Source organism: Mugil cephalus, chromosome 8, assembly GCF_022458985.1.
Source record: "Mugil cephalus isolate CIBA_MC_2020 chromosome 8, CIBA_Mcephalus_1.1, whole genome shotgun sequence".
NCBI lineage: Eukaryota > Metazoa > Chordata > Actinopteri > Mugiliformes > Mugilidae > Mugil > Mugil cephalus.
In genome coordinates this window covers 1,844,953-1,869,013 of record NC_061777.1, presented here as the reverse complement: position 1 = coordinate 1,869,013, position 24,061 = coordinate 1,844,953, and the positions used below count along the sequence as shown (strand labels likewise).

Genomic DNA, 24,061 nt, shown 5'->3' with positions numbered 1-24,061 from the left:
TACAATAGTCACAGTGATCAGTAGGGATGGGTAACGTTGAGGTTTTATTTGATACCGCAGCAAAACCGGTACAAACCAGCTGCACAGAATATTAATTTAAATGATATAAATACAACTAAGACTGAGAAATAAATATAATAATATTACTAATAACACCAGTGTTGTGGGGTCTGTCAGTCATCAAAGACGCTACATCTCTGGTCTTTTAATAAAACACTATGCAAGGTCAGATGTTGAATCTAATTCCAGGTGTTACCTCCTTGTTGCAGGTCGACCAGTCTGAATGTTTAGAGGTGAAGTCCAGAAAAACTTTTCAGAAATGTTTGGAGGTTCACTTCCATCCATGCAGGAGAAAAACTGACGTTACATCACGTGTAGCATCTGTGCTGCTCATACAACTTAACCTTAGCCTCCTAAAGAGACGTCTGCAAAAAATCCAATTTGAAGAAATGAAAATGAAATAGTGATTTTTCTTCAGCGTACGGTTGTGCTGTACATACTGTAAGCGGCTGCTTCTCAGCGCATGTCATTAAAGCTCTACATGTAGAGCAGTTGTCACATTATTCTGCCTCTGCAGTGTCAGTGGGTTCAGACGTGTCGTGGGAACAATGCCGACTATTGTGTGTGGTGCTTTGACAGATAACCAGACCCTAAGCAGCAGCCCGAAGCAGAGAGAGGGAGGATGTACGAGCGTGCAGACTCATGTGCACATTAAGAGGGCTGGAGCTGACAGCTATCAGATGTCTGAGAGCAAATTCCAGGCTGTAAATCCCCTTGCTCTGCATTCAGAAGCCCCTCTGTGCCGACACAGATAGCTGATATGTACGAGGTTTAAATGCTGCTCTGCACACAGGTTGAGTTGTAGCGCAGTGTGATGTTAACGCACACCAGAAGTTAATGTACCGAAGCAGAAATGTTGTTCTTGTGCATTTATTTATTAATTCCTACATATCTTTGAGTTACAAAAGCAAGTGAGCGCCTTGTAACTACAACAGCTGATGTGTGTGGCAACAGCTGATCAGTGTCCACAGCAGCTCCAGAACCAGTTGAGTTGTGAGATGTTGGTGGTTTCCCCTCATCAACTGATTCTACAACATTTCTACTGGATGAAGGTCAGGACTTTGACTTGTTCCTAAACATTCATCTGGTTCTGTCTTCCTCCATGACCCAGTTTCTCTTCACATTCAGCTCATGGACTCATGTCCTGACATTTTCTTTCAGAGTTCACTGGTAGAATTCACAGTTCTTTGGTCCATCAGTGATGAGCAGATGCAGCAGAACAGGCCCAAACCAGGACATTAGCGCCCCCATGTTTCATGGAGGGATGAGGTTCTGATGCTGGAATGCAGTGTTGGTTCATCTCCAAACATTTAAACCAAACTATTCTACTCTGGTCTCATCTGTCCACTAAACATTGTCCCACATGTTCTTTGTGGACAGAGAGCAGTGTCTTTGGTTGTTGAGCGGATTCATCAACATGAACATCAGCCAATGTGAGAGAGGCCTTTAGCTGCTTAGAAGTTCCCCTGGGTTCCTCTGGTTCCTCTCCCACTATGATGGAGTGATGTTTGTTGGTGGACCACTCCTGTGGAGGGGAACAGTCGTCTTCAATCTGTCTGACTCTCTGTGGATTATTTGTGGCTGGTTGTGGAATCTTTTCCAGCTCATTTGTCTGTTGCCATCAGGATCTGAACAATGCCTGAGTCTCATCACATTGATGGAAACACTTCTGAACAGATGGACTCTGATTGGACCTTTAAATGAACTCAGATATGTAACATTGGCTCATTTCCCACTGATGTTTGGAGTCATTTTCATGCAGAAATGTAGAACATTCTGGGTGATACTGATATGATATTAAATACAGATTAAAGCCTGTTCACACTCTGCTGTCAAAATCCCAAAAGAAAACACAGTTGAGGTGACTGTGTGTGTGTGTTTAGTTGTTTAAATGTGAATGTGTTAAATCAGCTGGATTTTAGTTGTTAAGTTTTATTAAAAGTGTTTTGGAACAAAATTGGACTGAACTCATCGTGTCATGAACGACATAACATCACGTTCACCTGACGTCTCTGAACCCAAAGCCTGATTGAGTTATTAAAGCGATCACTATCGGCTTTAATTAATATCCATTTGTCTGGTGCCAGACTCAGAGCTGACAATATTTCTGCCACTGACCATCGCTGCAAAATATATTTTAAACTTTTAGCTGCAGTTCAGAAACACCTTGGTGTCGGTGCACTGCTCCTTTTAGTATAGAAACTGATGAAGGCGGTTGTAGAGTAAACCTCTTCATCTCCACAGCAGGTCTGAGTGTTCATTGTTGGACGACCCAAAACAAGCTGGAGGAAGCTCCATGAGACATGTAGGTTTTTCTATTTGGTTTATGTCCGTATTAACCTTTGGCTGGAGAACTGTTAAAAAAAAAAAAAAAAATGTGGTTGAATAAATAAGAACCTTGTTGTGAATATACATATATATATATATATATTATTTGTAGCGTAGAAATTTGCTCGGGAATACTTCGAAACATATCCTCCCCCACATCCTCAAAGACAGACTTCTATGACGCCATAACACATTTGAATCCATAGTAATTAATTGTCTATGACACTTCAGAGGAATGAGATATGAACTTCCACCGCCTGTGTTTGCGCAGCATGCCGCTCTTACGTAACCACGAAACCATGTGCTGCACCAGGAGGATCATTTATGGGAGGCATTGAGGAGCGCTCACATCCCCAGACTAGATCACAGCCTCATCGACTGGGCCCGCCTCAAATTATGACCCCCGCCAGCCCAGAGCAAAGCAATGAATCCGGCTCTCTGAGCTCGTGCACCAGATAATGTGCAATAAGACGAAGGACGCCTGCGCACGAGAATTTACAGGAATCAATATGTGCTCGCCTCCCCCCCCGAAACAAATTAGAGATCCCAGCCTCAATAAAAGAAGGAGAAGCCTCCCATCGTTATTGCTCTGCTCCCTTATTAAAGAAACACTGAGTTTGACAGCTGGCCTCTGATCAGACATGTAGAATAGAATAGAATAGAATAGAATAGAATAGAATAGAATAGAATAGAATAGAATAGAATAGAACTATAGAGGATGTGCATGTGACATCACAGCAAGCAGGTTTCCACGGTTACGGCCACTGGGTGGTAAAAAGTGACAGTTGAACATGGAGATTAGCAGCATTAGCTTGAGTCACAGGCTTTAATAGAATCTAAACTGTAAAATTAATTTAAAAAAAAAGGTGAAGAGCTGTTGCACGATTGACTGAACCAACAGATTTGAAAAAGCAGTCAGAGATATATTTTATAGTTTTACAGATATCTGCCAAAGAACAGAGAAGTAAACAGATCGCTGCTTTAGAAGAAAAAGTGGAATCCAGACACAGAAACCTGGTGTTGTGGTTCAGCTAATATTTATTTGATGACGTCAAACCTTAAGTTCCTTCTTAAGTCACGTCCTGGGGGGCTGTCAGATAAGTTTGTGGATGTTGTTGTTTTGGATAACATTACTTCCCAGTAAAGCTCTTAGCCCTACCATCTTTTATTTACTTACATTTATCATTCATTATTACACAGAAGATGTTACAACACATTTAGAAGCCCAGTTCAATTGAAAACCAACCCTCAGGCTAGCAGTCAGCTACCAGCTAGCAACCATCAAGAAGACACCAGCTAACAGCTAAACAGTCTTACTGTTTGATAGTAACTGAAATGAACTAAAACTAAACTGAGGCTAATCCACTTTTCCAAATCCATGCTAGTTCATACGGATAATTTGTCTGATAATTGTCTGATCTGATAATCCATATTTTCCTGGTCTCTCTGTATTTACTGATACATTTCACCATGTTTTTGCCACTGAGGGGGCGTGGCCCCGGGACGAAGTAAAGTCAATACTACAAAAAGTCAGGTGTCCAGTAGCTCACACACTGACATCAAACATCAACACTAACAGCAAAATCAACATAACTAAGAGCGGTGCAAATGGAAGATTGGTAATATATATATAAGAATGTATTAACATGCATGTGAGCAGTGGTGGTTCCAGACGGTGTCCAGTTAAACTGGCATTTTTAAAAGGGAATGTTAAACGGTGGCGTCTGATGGAGTACAGTCTGATGGCTGTGGGGACACAGGATTTCCTGAACCTGGAAAAACATATTGACCACCTCATCTCCACAAGCATATCAAGATAACATATTAGATGAGGCAGGGGGAGGAGGGGGACCAGGATGGGGGGGAGGAGGTGGCAGGGAGTAAGTGGTCGATGATGGGATGTCAGATTGACAGCGTCGACACCGAGAGGCTCCCGGAGGTAAATGTTTCTGAAGCTCAGGTGGAGACGCTGTCATGCAGTCGTTGTTTTATCTGGACCCGGATGCAGCTGACAGCCCACTGACAGAATCCAGACAGGACTAATTATAAACACACACACTGCAGCGCCAATACACCAACACAGACAGGCAGCGCATACGCAAACACACTCTTGTGTTCTTTGACAGTCGTTGAAAGGCTTTTCTTGGACCCCACTCACCAGCTACAGCATTAACCTCGCGGTTGGTGGCGTGGCCCAGCTCACACAGATCATAGCGCTGCTCAGCTGTTTGTCAAAGGAGACATGAAAGGCTGCACAGGAGGACGCTGTCTGGACAGCTGTTGTCTAGGGTGACAGGGTATGTGGACACGTAAGGGAACGGTGTGTACGACGTAATGGAGCTATATTTAATCCAGTTTAACATTTAACTGCAAAGGTAGATCTGAAAAAATGTAGGATTGTGGGCGGAGGAAGATGGTAAAAGTATTTAAAACCATATGAAGTTATGATCATTTGTGTTCACGTATAAACATCAAGCACAATATAACTTCATAAACACAAAGAGGTGGAACATCAAATATACTGAGAATAGAACAGAAGGAGGAGGAGGTGAAGAAAGATCTAGAAGAAGAGAGAGGGTAAGGAATAAACAGGAGGAGGAGAAGATGAAAGAATCACAAGGAGGTGGTGAAGGAGAAAGAGAGAGAGGAGAACAAGGAGAAAAAAGAGGAGGACGTATACGAAGAATAAAACAAGAGAAGAAGAAGGAGGACCATGAGGAGGATGAAGAGAAGAAGAAAAAGGACAAGGAGGTGGAGAAGAAGAAGAAAAAATGAGGCAGAGGACAAGAAGGACAAGAGAACACTATCTCCTCCTCCTCCGTGTCCTGAATGTCCAGAGAAGACGACTGAGATGTCTCCAGGTCTCCATCGTCTCTGTCCACATGGACTCCAGCTCCGGTTCATCTTTTTTTCTTTGTCATGTTTCTGTCCTTCCTGGAAACTCCTCAAACGTGGAGCGAACTTTTCTCAGAGAGAAACCAGAGTTATTAAAGGTCACCAAGAACGTGACGGGTCACTCTGTTCTGACTGAGGTAGATGCCAGGATCACCATGGAAACGCATCCACTCATTATTTCACTGCTGTTTTTTGTTTTTTTTTTGACTGTCCAGAATGTAAACCAGCCTCATTTAGAATCCCAGTTACATCACTCCATGTCAAACTGGATCGATGGAGTTTTCCGTTCCACCGTCTGAAGCAGCAGAGCGTGGAGTCTTCAGAAGACTCTGTCGTTGGCGCGTGTCCACCTTGGATCGGGCCACCCGGGTCTGGCACCGACTCTGGTGTTAATGCGTGACATCTGATTGGAGGAAGCTGGCGGCTGGCCTCGTCCTCAGTGTTACATTACTTCTGGCTGGCAGAGCCGGCTGAAAGCTTTTAGGAGAATCTGATTCCAAAACGAGGCCACGAGGGAAGGAACGAGATACAGTAGAGTGGCGCAGGATTACAGAAAAAACTGTACCCTGCACCCTTAAAACTGTAGGAGGCTCAAATAATCCAAAAGGTCTGAAACCAAAAAGATTAAAAACACAAGGAGGTACACTGATCAGCCGCAACATTATGACCACTGACAGGAGAATTAAATAACATTTAAACTATTGTGATAATTCAGTGTTCTGATGGGAAACTTTTGGACCTGGTATTCATTCATGTTGATGTGTCTTAGACTCGTAGCCCCCACCTAGACCAGACCAGACCCCCCCACCCCACAACAATGACACTCCTTCATGGCACAAAGAAGCCGACACAAGCTGCGTTTGCAAAATAAAAGCGACATTTCTGAAATTTTAATAAAGTACCTTTGCGCTTGTTTCCACTGAAAGGTATTTTGTGAATGAGCTGTAACTCCTGCAAAGCCTGTCTCATGATATCCCATAATTCCCTTAAATTCTTGTCACACTAGATGTCTCTTTGAGGAAGATGGACTGCAAATGATCCCCTGCATCATCTCCGGTGACGGGGAAATGCAAAAACAAGTGTTTTGATTGCACTTCCGTGATTTATGAAAAACCAGCTCATGAGAGAGTAAAAAATGTTTTAACTTTAGATATTTGAGAGGTTTTTAGAAATGTATGTGTTCCAAATGTAGGTGTTTTGCACATTTCTAGGGGACAAAAAACCTTTAGGAATAACTAAAAGAAACCATGAAGAACAGCACAAGGTCTTGACCTGGCCTCCGAATCCACTAGATCCCAAACTGATCGAGTATCTGTGGGAGGATCCACAGAGGTCCCTCCCCTCAAAGACCTGGACAATGGAGAACCTCCACAGACAAAGAACCGATTAAGAAACGAAAGACAAGGTGAAACAAGTGAAACATGAAACAGAAGAAACTTTCAAAGGAAAACCCAGACTCCATAAATGTCTTAAAACTCCCTAACATGACAGAGTCGCACCATAATGTCCTTCCCATGTGTCTTGTAGATTTCTACTTACGCAAATCTTGTAAATACCTGTCCTATATCACCTGTTTAGTTTTTTTGTTCTTTTTAAGGAATGTTGTTTTAGTGGGTAAAACAAGGAATTTCCCTTGTGGATCGATAAAGTCTAAGAAGTGAAAGCACGGTGGTGCTACATATTTAACACACTGTCTGTAAATGAACAAGGAACGAAGCGAAGTCCTATGACAGCAGAAGAAAACCCATTCTTTTGCTTCTCTTGTTGCAGCTGCAGGAAGGCAGCGAGTACAGGGTGGAGGTTTATTTTTAATGGTATGAATTCTGCTCTCCGTGTCCTTTCCAGAGTGTCACCCCTCCTGCTGGCGCTGCACCGGGCCATCTGCAGACAACTGTACGTCCTGTCCCTCCCCGTCCAGCCTCCACGAGGGACGCTGCGCCGCCACCTGCCCGCAGGGCTTCTTCATCCAGGACAACCAGTGCCAAGGTGAGAACATTTCTGAGCTCCTTTACTTTTAAACTCTTATCATTTCAGCCTTTTTTGCAAAAAAAAAGAAAATGAACGCTGTTCATGAAGATTTTGTAGCTCATTCACAGTCTTGGCCTCTTTCTAAAGCCAAGACTCTGCAGTTTCTATCACAAAAGTCCGAATCTGTCTAACTGGTATTGTTCATGAGTTGGCACACAGTTAAAAAAGAAGAAGAAGTCCTTGGGCTCGTCTGAACTTTTTTGTTTTGAAAAAATGTGTTGGTTGAATCCTGTAATGACTTTAATCAGAAGGAAATGACACGTTGCATCATGCAGCATTTACCCAAACAAACTCGTGTGCAGAGCTGTGTTTGGTCCAAAAAAGACACTGCTGTGCCATATATGACCCATGAATGTTAATAACTCATGTTTTGGTGTAATCCATGACACGGTCTCACCTTAACCCTGAAACTAAAGCCTCTCGAAGAGATTTTAGAAGAAGAGATGAGTGGTTCCTGGTTTGTTGTTGGCACCGTTAGAATTCAGCTGAGGATTGTTTTCAAAGATGCCGGAGTTAATGGATCCAGACGAGATTATTCTCTTCAGTCAGTTCAATAAAAAACATTTATATGACAGAATTAATCGACTCATCCTCTAAATTCATGCAGGTGTGGACTCACTGTATTTCCCAGTTGACGTTGGCGCTGCAGTGAGAGCTTTTAACAGTTTGGTGTAGAACTAGAAAATGTGTTTTTTTTTGTTTTTTTTATGAGGCACAATCAGACCAGTTTGTTGGTATTACAACGCTAATGGATTAGTCACGCTCCAACAGTCCAGCCAGCATCTACACCAGCAGCACAACGAGCATCAAGGTCACAACTGGAGCCCGCGAAGAATAAAAACGAAACACTTAAGATAACGCAACACTGCAACGTTGACCGCTGGAAAGAGCCGAGGGAGGCTCTTCTGCCCATCCACCCCCCCTCCTTCTTAATGAAAATCCATTATCTCTAATCTCCCATTCATTAACTCGCTGTGGTTTACCGTCTCAACCTCATCTGGAGCGAGATGAACCTCTCTCTGTCTACCACTTACCAGCTTTGTCTGCAGTTCCTTTTTTTGTTTAAGCAGGCAGAATTTTTACTGTGTATCTCAAACATGCTGCATCCCATCGAGTAGTAGTGAGAGTGAGATAGAGACTTAGGCAGTGACACTAGAATAAATAAACTCTGTTTGCTGACTTGTCTCCTTCAGAGCTGAGGGGCTCATTAGGTGGTTTACCCCCCAACGTCTGTGTTTTATTCACCTTTACTGACATTATCCCTGGTTCATGTCATGCATTTTCTTCTTCTACACTTATTGACAGTTTTAGTTGCTTTTCAGACTCACATTAATAATGAATCATGCAGGGGGGCTGGAGCCTGTCCCATCCTGGATAGGTCTGCAGTCACTCACTCACATTTAGCCAATTTAGAATCACCAATAAACTTAACGAGCATGTATGTGGATGGTGGGAGGAAGCCGGAGAAAACCCAAGCAGAGACAGGGAGATGATATAAAACTCCACCCAGAAAGGACCCAGTCGGCCGATGGGTCCAAACCCAGAACCTTCTTGGTGTGAGTCATCAACCACCAATCACTGCCGGCCCAGAATGAAGAACTGTATCGATTTATTCAGCACTTAATCTGTATCAGTCATCCATCTCATCAGCCTTAGGGCTTCGTTGAAACCTGACATTAATTAAGATGGTAAGTGCCCAGCTTTAGGTATTAAATACGTGTCTCCAGAAATGATCTCAGTTTCTCCATAGACCCTGACACCATCTGGGGCTCAGTAGAACATTTTAACTAATGGATCTGTCCTGCTGCTCCAGATCTTAGAACATCTGGTTTATGTGTGTGCATCATGACTTTAGCTTCACAGGTTGAGTTATTATTTATAGATCTCTACCCTGATGTTAGTAAGACTTCCACAAACCCCTGGAAGGTTCCCTACGTGTTTCCTATAATAAATACATGTCATCACCCCCCTCCCTCCCTCTGTCCTCTGTTTCCCAGCGTGCCATCCATCCTGCCAAACCTGCTCCGGTCCCTCCCAGGCCGACTGCACCTCCTGCTCCCCGCTGGCCTCCCTGCAGACTGGCTACTGCCGGACAAGCTGCCAGGATGGGCATTTCCTGAACGCTGCCTCTGGAGGCTGCCTCAGTAAGTCAGGCTGGCTGTTTTTACATTCTTAATTTTTGTTTTTATTTTTAGCCTGAGTGCTGAGTCCCAGCGGGAATAGAACCTCCACCCCTGGCGGGGACAGTACTTTGCTCCGCCCGCTGAGCTTCGCCCCGATCACGCGCTGAAGGTCCAGCGCCGTGTTTAATTCATGAGAAAGAGAAAAACTGTTTTCATGAAGTAGATGGTGAAATGAAATGTGTAAAATGAGCCTCAGACCTGGCAGCTGAGCTCAAAGCAACTTCTTCAGGAGCAGCTGGAAGACAAATACCAAACTATAAACTATAACACCTCTTTGATGTAAAACAGGTCCTTATCCTTCGTATGAGAAGGTTATGTATTTAAAAGGCTCTAATTTAATTTGATTGCAAGGATTTAACTGAATATTCTAAGAATGTGCCATTAGATTGGACACGTCAGTCCTGCAGTGTTCCTGAAATCACAGCTTCTTCGAGTCCTGTTCTGATTAACTCTCTCAGACAAGCAGCATTTGAACTCATCAACAGGTTTTAATTAATCAACGAGAATTAAAGCAGCTAATCAAGGTGACCAATCAGCCACCTGCAAAATCAGAAGGATAGGAAACCTTCAAAAAGATTTAAAACTTGTTTTCTAACATTATGAATCAACATAAAGCTCCTGGAATCTGTCTTTCATGATAAAAAACTTCAGCCATAACATTATGACCACCTTTCTAACATTGTGGTGACTCATCAGATGGACATGGGTCTTCCGAGGGTGTTGGATGTTGTTAGTGGAGGGGCCTCTGTGGATAATCCCACAGATTCTTGATCAGTTTGGGTTGTAGTGAATTTGGAGACCAGGTCAACACCTTGTGCTGTTCGTCATGTTTTTTTTTGTTTTTTTTCTTGTCATCAAGGAGTGTCGCTGCTATGGGGGGTGTCTGGTCTGGTCTAGGTGGGTGCTACATGTCTAAGTAACATCCAGGTCCAAAAGTTTCCCAGCAGAACAGTGAATTGTCACAAGATGGTGGATGTTATTCAGTTCTCCTGACAGTGGTCATAATGTTGTGGCTGTATTTGACAGCAGGTCACATGTTTTTTCCCGTATCGTTGACAGAACTTGAGAGAACTTGTCACCACATCACAAAGTTGCTGCGACTCCTCTTCCTCTTGTGTATTTCTGTTCCTTTTTTTTCTGGTTATTTTAATATTTGCAGCCACGACAAATCTGACAAGAAAACTGATTTCACTTCATAATAAAGGTTCGTAACCACAACATAAACCTACATCAATTTCCAGGGGAATCATTTGTTTCTGTCGTATATTTCAGTAAACGTTACAGAAACAAACTGGAGAAAGATTTAGAGATATTCAGGACAAAGACTTGTTTCTCTTAAATCGCTTCTAATATGAATCAGGCTAATGTACTTGATTCCTCTAAAGAAAAAACACAGTGCGATAAACCAGCAGGCAGAGATGAATGGGAATGTTAAGATCACAGCGAGGGCGTAAAGGAAGCTCCTGCTGTCGTCCCGCTGGGTCATGAAATGAGTTTCCACCGATCTGGACCGCTGGCTGCAGATTATACACAGCAACATCTTTACAAGACATGGAGTCGGCGTGAAGCGGCGATAGCACCGGGGGTAAACAAAATCTGAGGAGGGGAGGGGGGCAAGAAAAAGAAATAGAGGCTTTGGACTTTTAATTCTGGATTCTGATGACGCACAATGTTTGGAGGTTTTAAACCCGTAAACACGCACATGTATGTACGCAGGAGAGAAGATACACTCGCTGCTGGCTCACACACACTGAGAAACATGAATAAACACACACACACACACACACACAGCCTCATCTAAAATGGGTCAAGCTCTAGTTAATAAAAGATGCCTTGTGCCACATTTGGGCCCCAGAAATACTGGGATCATCATTTCTGCATGACCAGGACACACATACTCATCTTCCTATTATTGTGAGGACCTTCCATTGACATAATGTATGCCGTACCCCCCAAACCCTAAGCCTAACCCCTACCCCCAAACCTAACCCTAACCCCCTATCCCATAACCCTAAGACCTAACACAGCACCCCAAGTCCAAATCTAAGTCCTCGAAGTCTTAACAAGTTTTAACTCTCAAACAATTGCCCCTCACAACAAGACCCCCCACATCATCTTCCTATTATTGTGAGGACCTTCCATTGACATAATGTATGCCGTACCCCCCAAACCCTAAGCCTAACCCCTACCCCCAAACCTAACCCTAACCCCCTATCCCATAACCCTAAGACCTAACACAGCACCCCAAGTCCAAATCTAAGTCCTCGAAGTCTTAACAAGTTTTAACTCTCAAACAATTGCCCCTCACAACAAGACCCCCCACATCATCTTCCTATTATTGTGAGACCTTCCATTGACATAATGTATGCCGTACCCCCAAACCTAAGCCTAACCTACCCCCAAACCTAACCCAACCCCTTATCCCATAACCCTAAGACCTAACACAGTACCCCAAGTCAAATCTAAGTCCTCGAAGTCTTAACAAGTTTTAACTCTCAAACAATTGCCCCTCACAACAAGACCGCCCACATCATCTTCCTATTATTGTGAGGACCTTCCATTGACATAATGTATGCCGTACCCCCCAAACCCTAAGCCTAACCACTACCCCCAAACCTAACCCTAACCCCTTATCCCATAACCCTAAGACCTAACACAGTACCCCAAGTCCAAATCTAAGTCCTCGAAGTCTTAACAAGTTTTAACTCTCAAACAATTGCCCCTCACAACAAGACCGCCCACATCATCTTCCTATTATTGTGAGGACCTTCCATTGACATAATGTATGCCATACCCCCCAAACCCTAAGCCTAACCCCTACACCCAAACCTAACCCTAACCCCTTATCCCATAACCCTAAGACCTAACACAGCACCCGAAGTCCAAATCTAAGTCCTTGAAGTCTTAACAAGTTTTAATTCTCAAACAGTTGCCCCTCACAACAAGACCCCACACTCATGTTCCTATTATTGTGAGGACCTTCCATTGACATAATGCATCCCATACCTCTCATAACCCTAACCCTAACATCCTAACCTTAAGAATTGGCCCCCACAACAATTCCCCACACTCATGTTTTTATTTTTGTGGTTTCGCATCCCTTTCAAGCCATAGCTGTACCTTTCTGACACAGACTGAAACATCTGTGATTGGTAGGAAATATATTTCCGGGTCAGTCAGACTCAGAAATCTCCTCTTGTGTTCATCCTCCTACAAACCGTCTACTCAGACGTCTTCCCTATGTTCTGCTGCTGGTCCACAACACAAAAGTGGGTCGTAGGCCTTTGTCAGGGCAAAAAAAACACAAAAATGTTAAGTAAAAAAGTTACCAGAGTGTCATCAATTCACACTCCCTAACAGTCGCACTGTAGATCTGCGAGTTAATTTAGTGGCAAAACGCAGGTACAGCACAGATTATGAGATAAGGATTTTCTTATATTTAAGTTTGTTCTGTGCAGCGAGGTGTTGGCTGGTAAAGTAACCAGACCAAGTCCTCACAGGTTTTACACCTCTGAAGGTTGTGCTCCTCATCAAAAAGGGTCCCAAATCATTAACTTATTGATTTTTTCTATCATTCAAAGGACCCTCCATTGTATCCTAACTATCTAAACTAATTACCTAACCTCAAGCTATAACTAATCGTAATCCAAATCGCTCAAACCGACAGGGGTTTTCTCTCAGTCACTTGGGATCAGTTGTCTCCTCTTATTCTCCCTCTGTCCATCTACCGCTCATATACTCATACAAGCATTTGTAATGACAGACAATCAAGTGAACTGGGATGTTTTTTGTAAGAATCTGCAGTTGTATCCACAAAAAAAGAAGTTTAGCTGCTGGGTTTGATGTTTCTCCATCTCACAGCCCTCGTTTGGGAGTTCTCGAAGCTTGTTCTCGACACCACTCAGAACTTTTTTCTTGCAGAAATTGGAAGTGGGCGTGGTTAATGCGTAAAAAGCGAAAATGCTAACGGCCAGTCAGTGAGCTAGCAGATGCTAATATTGGTAGTGTGGCCGCTAATCTCTGCTGGGTAGAGATCGTCATACTGTGTGAAACGTACCTCCTCGTCCATCTCCGCTTCTCGTGGACTATTTAACTTAAGATGTTAAGGCTTCTTTTTCAGATTTTACTGTTTAAGATTCAACATTCACTTCATTGTCACTTCTCACAGCATTTGCAAACACAAGAAACAAACTTATGTTCATTGCCAACTCAGTGACGATGCAAAAAACATTCACTCGTATATAAATGGATAGATGAAAGATCTCAGCGCTAATAAAAACGTGCATTACGTTACATTCAGTCCATCGGTGCAGTTGCAAAAGTGCATTTATGAATGATTTAAGAGGCCGGCACCAACAGAGACTCTTGTATTTATGTTCTGTGATGACTGAGCAGATACTGGTTGTAGATGTTGCTGTAATTATGGCACCAGTCTCAGGAGAGTGATGAGGAAACAGTGACACAGCAGAACAGCCCATACAGTCCGTTGATTGCATCCAATATATTTTAGTTTGATTTTATAGCTAATTCTGTAGTCGGGCTCTAAGAATAAACTGTTGACTGTATGTAAAGTATGGATGAAACTTTTGTTAGCCTAATAGCATAACTGCCTAGGTTTTTTATTTATTTTATTTTTTTTGACTTACTTTTACATTATCAGCAAAAATACCAATGTGCTGCTAAAAGTTGTGTTTTTTCTTATGCTTAGATTTAGGCGATGATGCTATTAGGCTAATGATATGTTTCCTGATGTTTTGAAGCTCAATGTGGCCTCTCTGGTTGCCGCCATATTTATCACTTCACTACCGGCTAATAAAAGAGGCTAATGACAGCTAGCTATCTGTGAGGAAACCCATCTGCCTCTAACAGCAGCCACATCCATAATTCTGCAACAAACAAAAAAAAATGTTGTATGAATGAAAAGGTTTTAGTACCAGGTTGTAAACATGGAGGTCGATGGGAATGGACTCGCTGCCGGCAGCAGCTTCTAGTGGACATTAGAGGAACTGTATTTTCTAACATTTCGGCCCCAGAATTCACTGCTCGACATGACTTCCTACTACGAAGTGGTGGTGGTGTTTTCTTTCAGTGTTTTCTCACTTTGCCAGTAATTGCATGCAGATATAACCACTGTTGTAATGTTTGATGCAAACCTTTCCTCTCCGTTGTAGTCAGTGGCCTCAGCTAAATAACAGAAACACTTACATCCTCCTGAATGGTCATCCAGTTGAATCACCACCTCTCTGGTCACTAGTGTGCCTAATAATTTGGCAAGTGAGTGTGTATTTGCCTTTAAGCTACTTAAAAGCAGCTGTTTATCTCCCTCCCATGTTGCAGCTAATCTTTCAAATCTACACCAGAAATATGAGTATTGATCCAAACTTTTAATTCCTATCAACCGATAAAATTCCCTCCTCCTCACAGATTGAATACCTACTGCGTAAGAATATTATTATTTTTTTTCCCATCAACATGTTTACAGATATCTTAATGAATGCTGCAGCTATTTGGGGATTAGATTTCTAATCCTGTTTTGCTCATCAGTTTTGTGACACAGCTCATGAATATGTTAAAAATGTTCAAGGAGTGAGATATTTTCAGATCAGTGACTGAGGACTGGAGAGAGTTTGCACCAGTCTGTCTCTCTTAGGTTGTTTTGTAAAGCAGTGAGGATGAGGCAAGATCTGAACGGTCCAAATGTTTCTGGACAACCTTCCCTCAAAGCTGCATCATTATCAGCAATAACTTAAAAAAAAAGTTTTAAATGATGGGTTTTTATCCACAGAGTTTTCTATTTAAACATCATCTCGCCCCCAGAACTGAAGAAGCTACTCTGATATTTTGAGATGTCGCCACAAAACTCTACAAGTCCAGTTGCTTTTTTAAACTCTTTTTGGATAAACCACAACGTGGATGACTGAGAACCTTCACATTTATTTATTTCACAACTTCTTGAATCTTAGAATAGAGCTACACGCTGGATACCAGGGATTCATCACTATAAAAACACAACACGCCGACTCTGAAACCGAACATCATTGTTGTCATTTAATTAATTTTCTGCATCACTGATAGTAAATTAAAACTCTCCATGTAAACACGTTTAAGACACTGGCGCCAACAACCGATGGATCTGTTCAGTACAAAATGTCTGATCAAATAATCATAATTCTCTACATATTTGGCCCACACCAGTTTCTGGTTATTTTACTACATGATACTTTTGTCTTTCTTTTTATTTGTGGTTTTTAAGAGTCTTTTTATGTGCAACTAAGCTACCGTGACCAAGCAAATTCCCTTGTGGCTCATTAAATTCTGTCTAAGTCTAAATGTAAAGCTGCTGGTTGGTATGAGTTCATTTAGCTGAAACGTAGCTGGAGATTTGATCTTTAAATCAGTTCATGAGAGAAAACGAGGCAGAACGAAAGAACCTCCAACTTTCTTCTTCTTTCTTCTCTGCAGAAACTGAATGAAAGACTAAAGGAAAAAAGAGAAAACCACTGACAGTGAAGTAACTTGTTAAATATACGACACGTTTGTCTGTTTGCCTCGACTGATTGCAGCTCATGAATGATGGTGATGCTCTGCTACTTGTGCTCTAATGCTGAGCATTTAAAGACTTGCCACATCATTAGGTACACTAGTGAATGCTTCTTATGTAGCAGTCCTGCACTGAATCTCCTCTCCATTATTCAGAGTACATAACTGAGAGAGCTGCTTGTGTTGAACACAACAGCAGCTTTATTCCCTTTAGTGGCCATGACAGAAATTCCATTTTCTATTCTAATTGGATCATCAGAAACCTTCTCTGACACTTCCCTCTATAGTCTCTTCCTTACTCCTGGTTGGTGCAGGCTATCTCGTATCTCTTGTCATGTTTACTCTCTTCTTCAGCTAGAACCTACCTGGTCATTGCTGGCTGACGTGATACCGATGAATCAGCTGTTCTGTCTTTCATGTAAAGAGGCAGACTTTATTTGTCTGTGTGACAACTATCATTCGTCCTTTGTTTTCCTACTTTGATCTGCTCCAGATTGCAGATGCACTCAACACTTCCTGTAACTGTCCTAAATTTAAAGTTTCTATCAGCAGAAAGCCTCTCATTTGCTCTCAGGCCTTTTAATGTGAAATATCTGCAGAAGCACATTATGTCGGATTAATGCTCACGAGTTTGTCCACCCTCCCATGTCTTTATTTGTTCATGTCGACCATGCACACAAGCAAATAACCAACCTTCCCTTAACCATTCCAATACATCTATAAGAAAAGCATGAAATATTTTTGGGTGCCTGTTCAGGTAGTGATTCAGATCTGGGGCACTAACAGAAATGTACAGTCTTCTTTAATGTCTTCGTTCTCTGTTGGGGCGACATGTCTAGACAGGATGAAGTCAGTGTAGCAGGCCCACACAGCTCCAGCTCCTCTCTCTGCAGCGCTCTTCAAACAAAGATGATGTTCCACTTTTAATCCTCTTTTTTTTAATTTTTATTTTTCTGTCTGAACTACCGCTGCACTCAGGCGCTGCCCCAGAGAGGAAGCGCTCCAGTTTAATTCTGGTTTCACCTGCACAAAGTCACAAAGAAGCGGCTTACTGAGTGGCTTGGCTCATTAAAAAAGTCTCTGTTCGATATAAATTGCAGGAGATGATACAGGAATCTGTCCCACAGGAGAACACCATCATCATCCCGTCTAGATCTACCCTCCCCCTTATGTGCGTCAAAAAAATGGTAACCACGCCATAAAGAGGGACTCTGAGGAGCCAATCAATACCATTTCAGTTTTATATTCAGCTTTAGCCTGTGCAGTCGATAATTCCCGACGTCTGACTTATCTCATCTCCGCCGTGGAGCCATTTGTTCAGCGCCTGGAGCCGGATCGCCTGCAGGGTGTTGGCAGGAAGAACGCTGAGGCATGTTTTGTTGTGATGTGATGTGAGAGGCGTGAATGAGAGATGAAAGAGAGGGAGTTTGTTTTCTTCTTCTTTTACTCCGGTGATGTCGTGAACACACCTGGACAGATGCCACGTTTAGTAGCGCTTGTCTGAATTAAAGTCGGAAAGGAATATTTTCCCATTCCAGTTCTCACAGAAAACTCTGTTAGATATTCATCCTGAAAGGATGACTGATGGTTTATTAAAGTACAAAAATCTGGACTCTGTGGACTCTGGCTTTTAACTCAATATCTGTCAACGTTTGCAGACATCTTAAACAAATTCGCAGAATTAAAGTTACTGCACTGCAGCGTTAATATAAACCCAACGCTTCCTGTAACTGCTTCAGATTTAAAACCTCTTTTATCCTTGTGTGGTCAGATTCAACTCTCATCAGAATCAGAGTCTGGTAACGCTCCAGCTGGATTTAATTAAGAGACGTGTTTAAACTGATATAGAGAAAAAAAATAAAGCTGTGCACGCTAAAGGACAGCTCTACAACCAATCAAAGCCATTTATCGACTACGTCGCTGTCACACTTCTTTTCCACGCTCACATAAACCCCCCCAAACGAATATATCAGGAGTGTAATTAGTTTAAAAGCCAACAGACCAACTTCTGGTCTGGTTAAAGCTGGTCTGGAGTCTCTCCATTGGGAACTGATTCTGCTCGAGCAAAGATCTGCCAGGCCAACAAAAAAAATGGCTGCTATCTGAGAAGCGAGTTGTGCAGAGTTTCTTGTAAAAGCTAATAACAGCGAAATAATTTAATTTTAAATTGTTACGACTGAATAAGGGTTGAACCCAAACGCATGACTCAGAGACTGTGTTTGAATTGTCTCAGTTTTTACTTCTGAGAACAAAAGCATCACGCAAGACATGACCACTTTCACTTTCTCAGTGTGACACAAACTGTTCACATGTCATTGCTCTGATTGGTGGTTTAACTAGAACCAGGAAGTTGAGCTGGATTTTTCAGCTTGTTCCGAAATCTGTGTCTTATCCTCAACCCTTCATGACACAGCTCAGATTATGTGTATGGCTGCCGTTACTCTTCCATCCATCATCAGTTAAAACTGGTCTGGCCTCCAGGCTACCTCTATGTTCCATTAGACAGAAATCATTTTATTTCCTGACAGTGCTTAAAAGAATCTGTGCTGTATTTTTAAAAGTATGTATCTGTTTCATAAAGCCCATCAAACATGTTATCGTGATAAAGTAAATAAAATCCAGTATGAGATGCTTGGTTTTTCTGAGCTGGAGCTTTTTTTCAGAGTAGGAACTAATAATAAAAACAGACTTTTACCGGAATCAGAGAGAAAACTGAGTCTGAGTAGAAAGTTTGTAGGAGGCAGGAGGAGGGAGAATCCTTTTGTTTAATCCATAGAGCTGAAAACTACAGGCAACGTGTGGGAACATGTAGCAGAAATGCAAATGTAATAAGTCATTAGGAATCAGTATTTTCCATCAGTTCACTTGTATTGATTAAATGTCAGATCCCCGGTAAAGCAGCTGCTCCCTCAGGGCCTCCCTGACTCCTCAGTATCCTCCTTCTTCAAAACTTATGAAACCTCTGTTTTCATAGAAAATAAATCAATGAAATGAAACCCGGTCTAAAGAAAGAAGAGCACGTGTGTGACGAAGCCATGGAAACAATGACTGAAGGAAGCTTGGCTGCGAGGCAAAGAGTAACACATTAGTTCATGTCAGATAAGAATAGAGTTTTATTTATTCGACAAACTCTTGCTGGAAACACAGAGAGTTGGTTCTTAAGTTTGCTTTAAATGCTGCACATTTTATTTATTTATTTATTTTTTATCGTTTATGCTTCATGAAGCATGAACAAAGTTTCCCTTCAGCATTTAATGAACAGATCAACAAAAACACGGAAGGAAGGAGAGAGGTTTTAATGCTCATGTGCTGTGAGGTAAAACCCGAAGAATGCCGCAAAATCCATTTCACATCACAGTTCACATCGATATGAATCAAAATGTGACTCCACATGCGTCCCTGGACAACACTGGAAATATGATTTCAGTTTGTGTGTAAATCAGCAGCAGTGCCACCATGTGGTCTGTAGAATATTGTAGCAGCTGCTGTCTCTGATGGATCTAAGCCTAACCCTCTCACCCCATAACCCCAACCCTCTCACCCCAACCCCAACCCTAACCCCATAACCCCAACGCCAACCCTCTAACCCCGTATCCCCAACCCTCTAACCCCAATCCTCTAACCCTGATCCTAACCCTCTAACCCCAAGTCTGACCCTCTAACCCCATGTACCCTAACCCTCTAACCTCAATCCTAACCCTCTAACCCCGTGTACCAAACCCTCTAACCCCAATCCTCTAACCCCAACCCTAACCCTCTAACCGCAATCCTTTAACCCCAACCCTAAGCCTAACCCTCTTACTCTAACCCCAACCCTAACCGTAACCCTCTAACCCCAACCCTCTAACCATAACCTACCACTGGATCTAGATCTGGAGACATGTCAAAGACCACCTCCCAATGTAGACTGAGATTGAGATCAGTCAGACAGGTCCTGGTGTTTGTTCATTATAAGCTCATGGTGGATGTTACTGTGAGCACTGGCTGGGGCATTAGAGAAGTGCTTTCAATTTACAGTTTGACCCAGCTCTTAAACTTTTGTTCCTGCCTGACCAACACATAACTCTTCCCCTGCAGAGGCTCCTCTTTGTTCTGCGTCCCACTGAGATGGTTATCTGGTCACAGACAGATAACTTTATGGTGCCAGACACAAGCCCAGATACCATCAGATTAAACGCCACCAGGTGTCCCCCATTGCCCTGCTCACTACATTACACACTACACTATCACTGCATCTACCTTAAACAGTGAGACAGCTGCTTTGTTTTTTTTGTTTTTTTTTAAATTTTCATAACTCTGATGTGGTTTTATGAATGTTGCACATGTGTAGAAATATTCTTCAATAGCTCCTCTTATCTGGTTGGTTTCAGTCGGTAGGCCTCCTGCAGGCTTTGAATCCATTTTAAATGTCCACGGGTTTATCCCACCAGATTCTGCCAAAACAAAAGCAGAAACAAGACTCGTGCCCATTTGCATTCAATCAGGTTTTTCAATGTCATTGAAAAGTCCAATAAATGTTGTAAATTTTGGTAAATCAACCAAAGATTTTGCGACCGCCCTGCAGCACACCCTCTTGGAGACCTATGCTTTAGACTTAATTTGCCCCAGAAGAGAGGTTTGTTTCCACTTGACTGTACACATATTCAACACAACAGAAAACTGAACAAGACAGGAAAGTGCTCAAATCAACTTCTGTCATTAGACAGACAGGTTTAGCTCTTAATGGATCATGACTTCTTTGCAAATCAAACAATAAAAATTAAGAATAAGCTTTTTAAAAGTAAAGTGCAGCCGTGGCAGATTAACTTTATTTATCTACAGAATGATGATCTCAGATGTGTTAACACTCCTTCCTGTGTGTTCCCCACAGAGTGTAGTCCAGACTGCCAGCGTTGTGCAGCGGACCTCCAGACGGGCGTCGGCAGCGTTTGCCTGTGGTGCAAAGCGCCGAGGTCCTGGCTGCTGGGCGATCACTGTGTCTCCGACTGTCCCCAGGGCCATTACGCCTGGCATGGAGCCTGCATCAGTAAGCACTTTCACTCTCCTGCCCTTTACAGAGTACATGAGGAGGTCACAGGTCAGACTGAAGCTGCCCTGGACATAAAAACTGTTAAATCTCATCCTCCTTATGTTTTATTCATCATTCCAGGATCTTTAAATCAGGGTCATTTCTTGACCTGTTGTTGAGGTTCTTCTCAACCCTCTCGTCCTCTGCTCATCTGATCACAACCAGGAGAAGAAACACAGTGAATGTTAAACGTTCAGCTTCATGAATAAGTGATATTCACAAGATTTAATTCTTTTTATTTGGACACGGAGGTCATTTCAGGGCAAGTCATTGGTCTTTGTTGTGGTGCGCAGCTTTGCACATCCAGTTATTATCAGGATCCATCACATCATGACCACCTTCCTAATCTTGTGTAGGTCTCTGTGGATCATCCCACAGATACTTGATCAGTTTGGGATCTAGTGAATTTGGAGGCCAGGTCAACACCTTGTGCTGTTCTTCAAGGGTGGGGGGTGGGGGGCTGGGCGCTGGTCTGGTCTAGGTGGGGGCTACATGTCAAAGTAACATTCTCACCAATATATAACCATGTGATCTGATTTTATTAAAAAAATGCATCTGCATCAACTGGAGTCCTCTAACCAATCAGAACCACTTAGCTGTCAACAAGTTCAGCTCCACAGCTCTTAGAAGTGAATGACTTCTGTTACTCTGCTGTGTCTCCATGTTAAGCTCCGCCCACATGATCTGATTAGTCCAGCAGATTTTTGCAGGAGCAGAATCAGTTCCCCACGAAGAAACAACTTTCTAGCACAAAACAACAACAAATGGCTCCTTAATCCTCTTCCTCACCATCTTCTTGTCTCTTCATGATCATTCTCACCATTTCTTCTTCCTCCTCACTTCGTCCTCCTCCGTCTACTGATCATTACCCCGACTGCTTTTTATCCTCCTCAATCACATCATTATACTCCTCATCAAGCCCTGCATCACTGTCATCAGTTCCAGCCTCGTTAGTTTTGTCATCATCTCCGCCCCCTGGTCATTATCATAACCTCCTTCATTGTCGTCCTCCTCAGAAGGGTCTGTGCACTCTTTTAACATTTCAAATGTGCCTTTAAAACCAGAAACAAAATGAAAAGAAAAAAGAGAAAGTTAATACTAAAGTTGATCTTCCTTCTACTAACGTGATCTAAAAAAAAATAAAAGCGCAACAAGTCAAAAATGTGTTGTCCTTGAATAAAGCAGGAAGTAGTCTCCTCCATGGTGACCTCTGTTCCAGGAAGTAGTCTCCTCCGTGGTGACCACCATTCCAGGTCTTTCCCATCCAGGAAGTATTCTCCTCCATGATGAATACTGGTCCAGGTCTCTCTGAGTCTTTATTAGTATTCTTTAATAACCATTGTTCTCCCCTTTACTTCTCCTTCTGGTTTCTCATATTAGAGGATGAAAGGTAAATTTACTAGTTCAGCATTCTTTTGTTTTTTTCTTTTTAAATAGCTTCGTTTTATTTCAGAGCCTAAAACCAAACTTGAAATACCAAAAATAATCTCCTCGGAGCTCAGAGACTCAGAAGCATCCTCCGCTCTGAGCTTTAAACGAACAGGAAGCTTTTAACGCTGTAGGAGTGAAACCTCAGGAGTCTCATTTAGCCGAGGCAACACACACACACACACACACACACACACACACACACACACACACACACACACACACACAACCAAAAAGCACTAGATACAGATAAATATACTTACAACGTGTTTGTATTTTCATGCATCATCTGTCATCTCCTCCTGGTGTTGACTCAGACCTTTAAGCAGCAGTGAGACCTATGAATTAGTGTTTTTAAAATCAGCATTGTGGTTTTTAACAGATGTGCGTCACATGTTTTGATTGACTTTGGTGTAATAGGTGGTTTATGCTTATGCATTAATTTGATGCCGTAGTTGACGACATTTACAGAAATATAACTACGAGTCACGGCGACACGGACCTCAAGAGCTGTGATTGGTACACTTGGTCGTAGCGTGTTTGGTTCTTTTAGTTAAGGCGTATCGATCCAAATATCGATAGTGTCGATGCCAAGGCTAGTATCTGTATCGTACCGATACTAGCGTGATGAAATCTGGAACGTTTGTTACAGTTTCTCTTCTACACGTCTCACAGACTTTATGCAGCTTCTCTTCGAGTCTACAGCAGCATCACACAACTGGAACTGGTTGATGTTATTGAAGTTCCATCGTTATTGTGTTGTTTACATTTTTGTATTTTTACTTTTGTTACATTGTTACTTTTTCTTATTTTTCACTAGTTACTTTTTTCTAAAATAATGTGTAGCAACATTTTTATACTGTTGAATTGTTTTATATTGTAATTAGTTAATGGAAACCATAATGAACTGACTAAAGGTAAAATTTTTTCTATGATCACGACATTTCAAGTAAAAAGTATCAGTATCGATATCGGTGATACTAGCCCTGAATTTACTTGGTATCAGATCGATACCAAAATTCCCAGTACCGCCCAGCCCTGCTTTTTGTAACTCTGCCACGTCTCCATGTTTAATCCACTTTATGGGATGTTTTCTCTTATTTTTCTTTAATCTGACGTTATTCGTTGCTTTGCTGTAACCCCGCCTCCATCCGTGTCCTTTAAACTCTCTGTTCTCCAGAATGCCATCCGTCATGTGAAGGCTGCAGCGGGGCCGGACCTCTCTCTTGTACTTCCTGCCCTTCCAACAGTGTTCTGCTGCCCTCGGGTCTGTGCGGCCCCAGATGTCCACGTGGTTACTATGACAACGGCCACAGGATCTGTCAGGGTAAGTGGAGTAACACCACAGTGGCGTCAGGAGTCACGGAGACTCTTCTGATCCACAACTCAACATTTTATTTTTCTAAGGAAGGAAATGAGGTCAGATGTTTCCCAGAGGTCCCACCTGTCCCTTTAGCTGGTGTCTTGTGATCAGACCCCCCCCCCACCCCCCCAGGGGCAGATGCTAATTGCTAATTGGAGCTCTGTTTGT

At 42.5% G+C, this 24,061-nt stretch overlaps 1 protein-coding gene across 3 annotated transcripts in view; it reads left to right on the top strand.

Moving 5' to 3' along the window:
• Positions 1–24,061, top strand: part of fras1 (Fraser extracellular matrix complex subunit 1) — a 216,084-nt gene that overhangs the window by 120,571 nt on the left and 71,452 nt on the right. For all 3 annotated transcript variants that reach the window (XM_047592667.1, XM_047592666.1, XM_047592665.1), the window contains exons 18-21: positions 7,129–7,269; positions 9,309–9,455; positions 20,905–21,060; positions 23,711–23,857. In XM_047592667.1, coding sequence (XP_047448623.1) covers positions 7,129–7,269; positions 9,309–9,455; positions 20,905–21,060; positions 23,711–23,857 — 591 coding nt within the window. The remainder of the gene's footprint in view (positions 1–7,128; positions 7,270–9,308; positions 9,456–20,904; positions 21,061–23,710; positions 23,858–24,061) is intronic.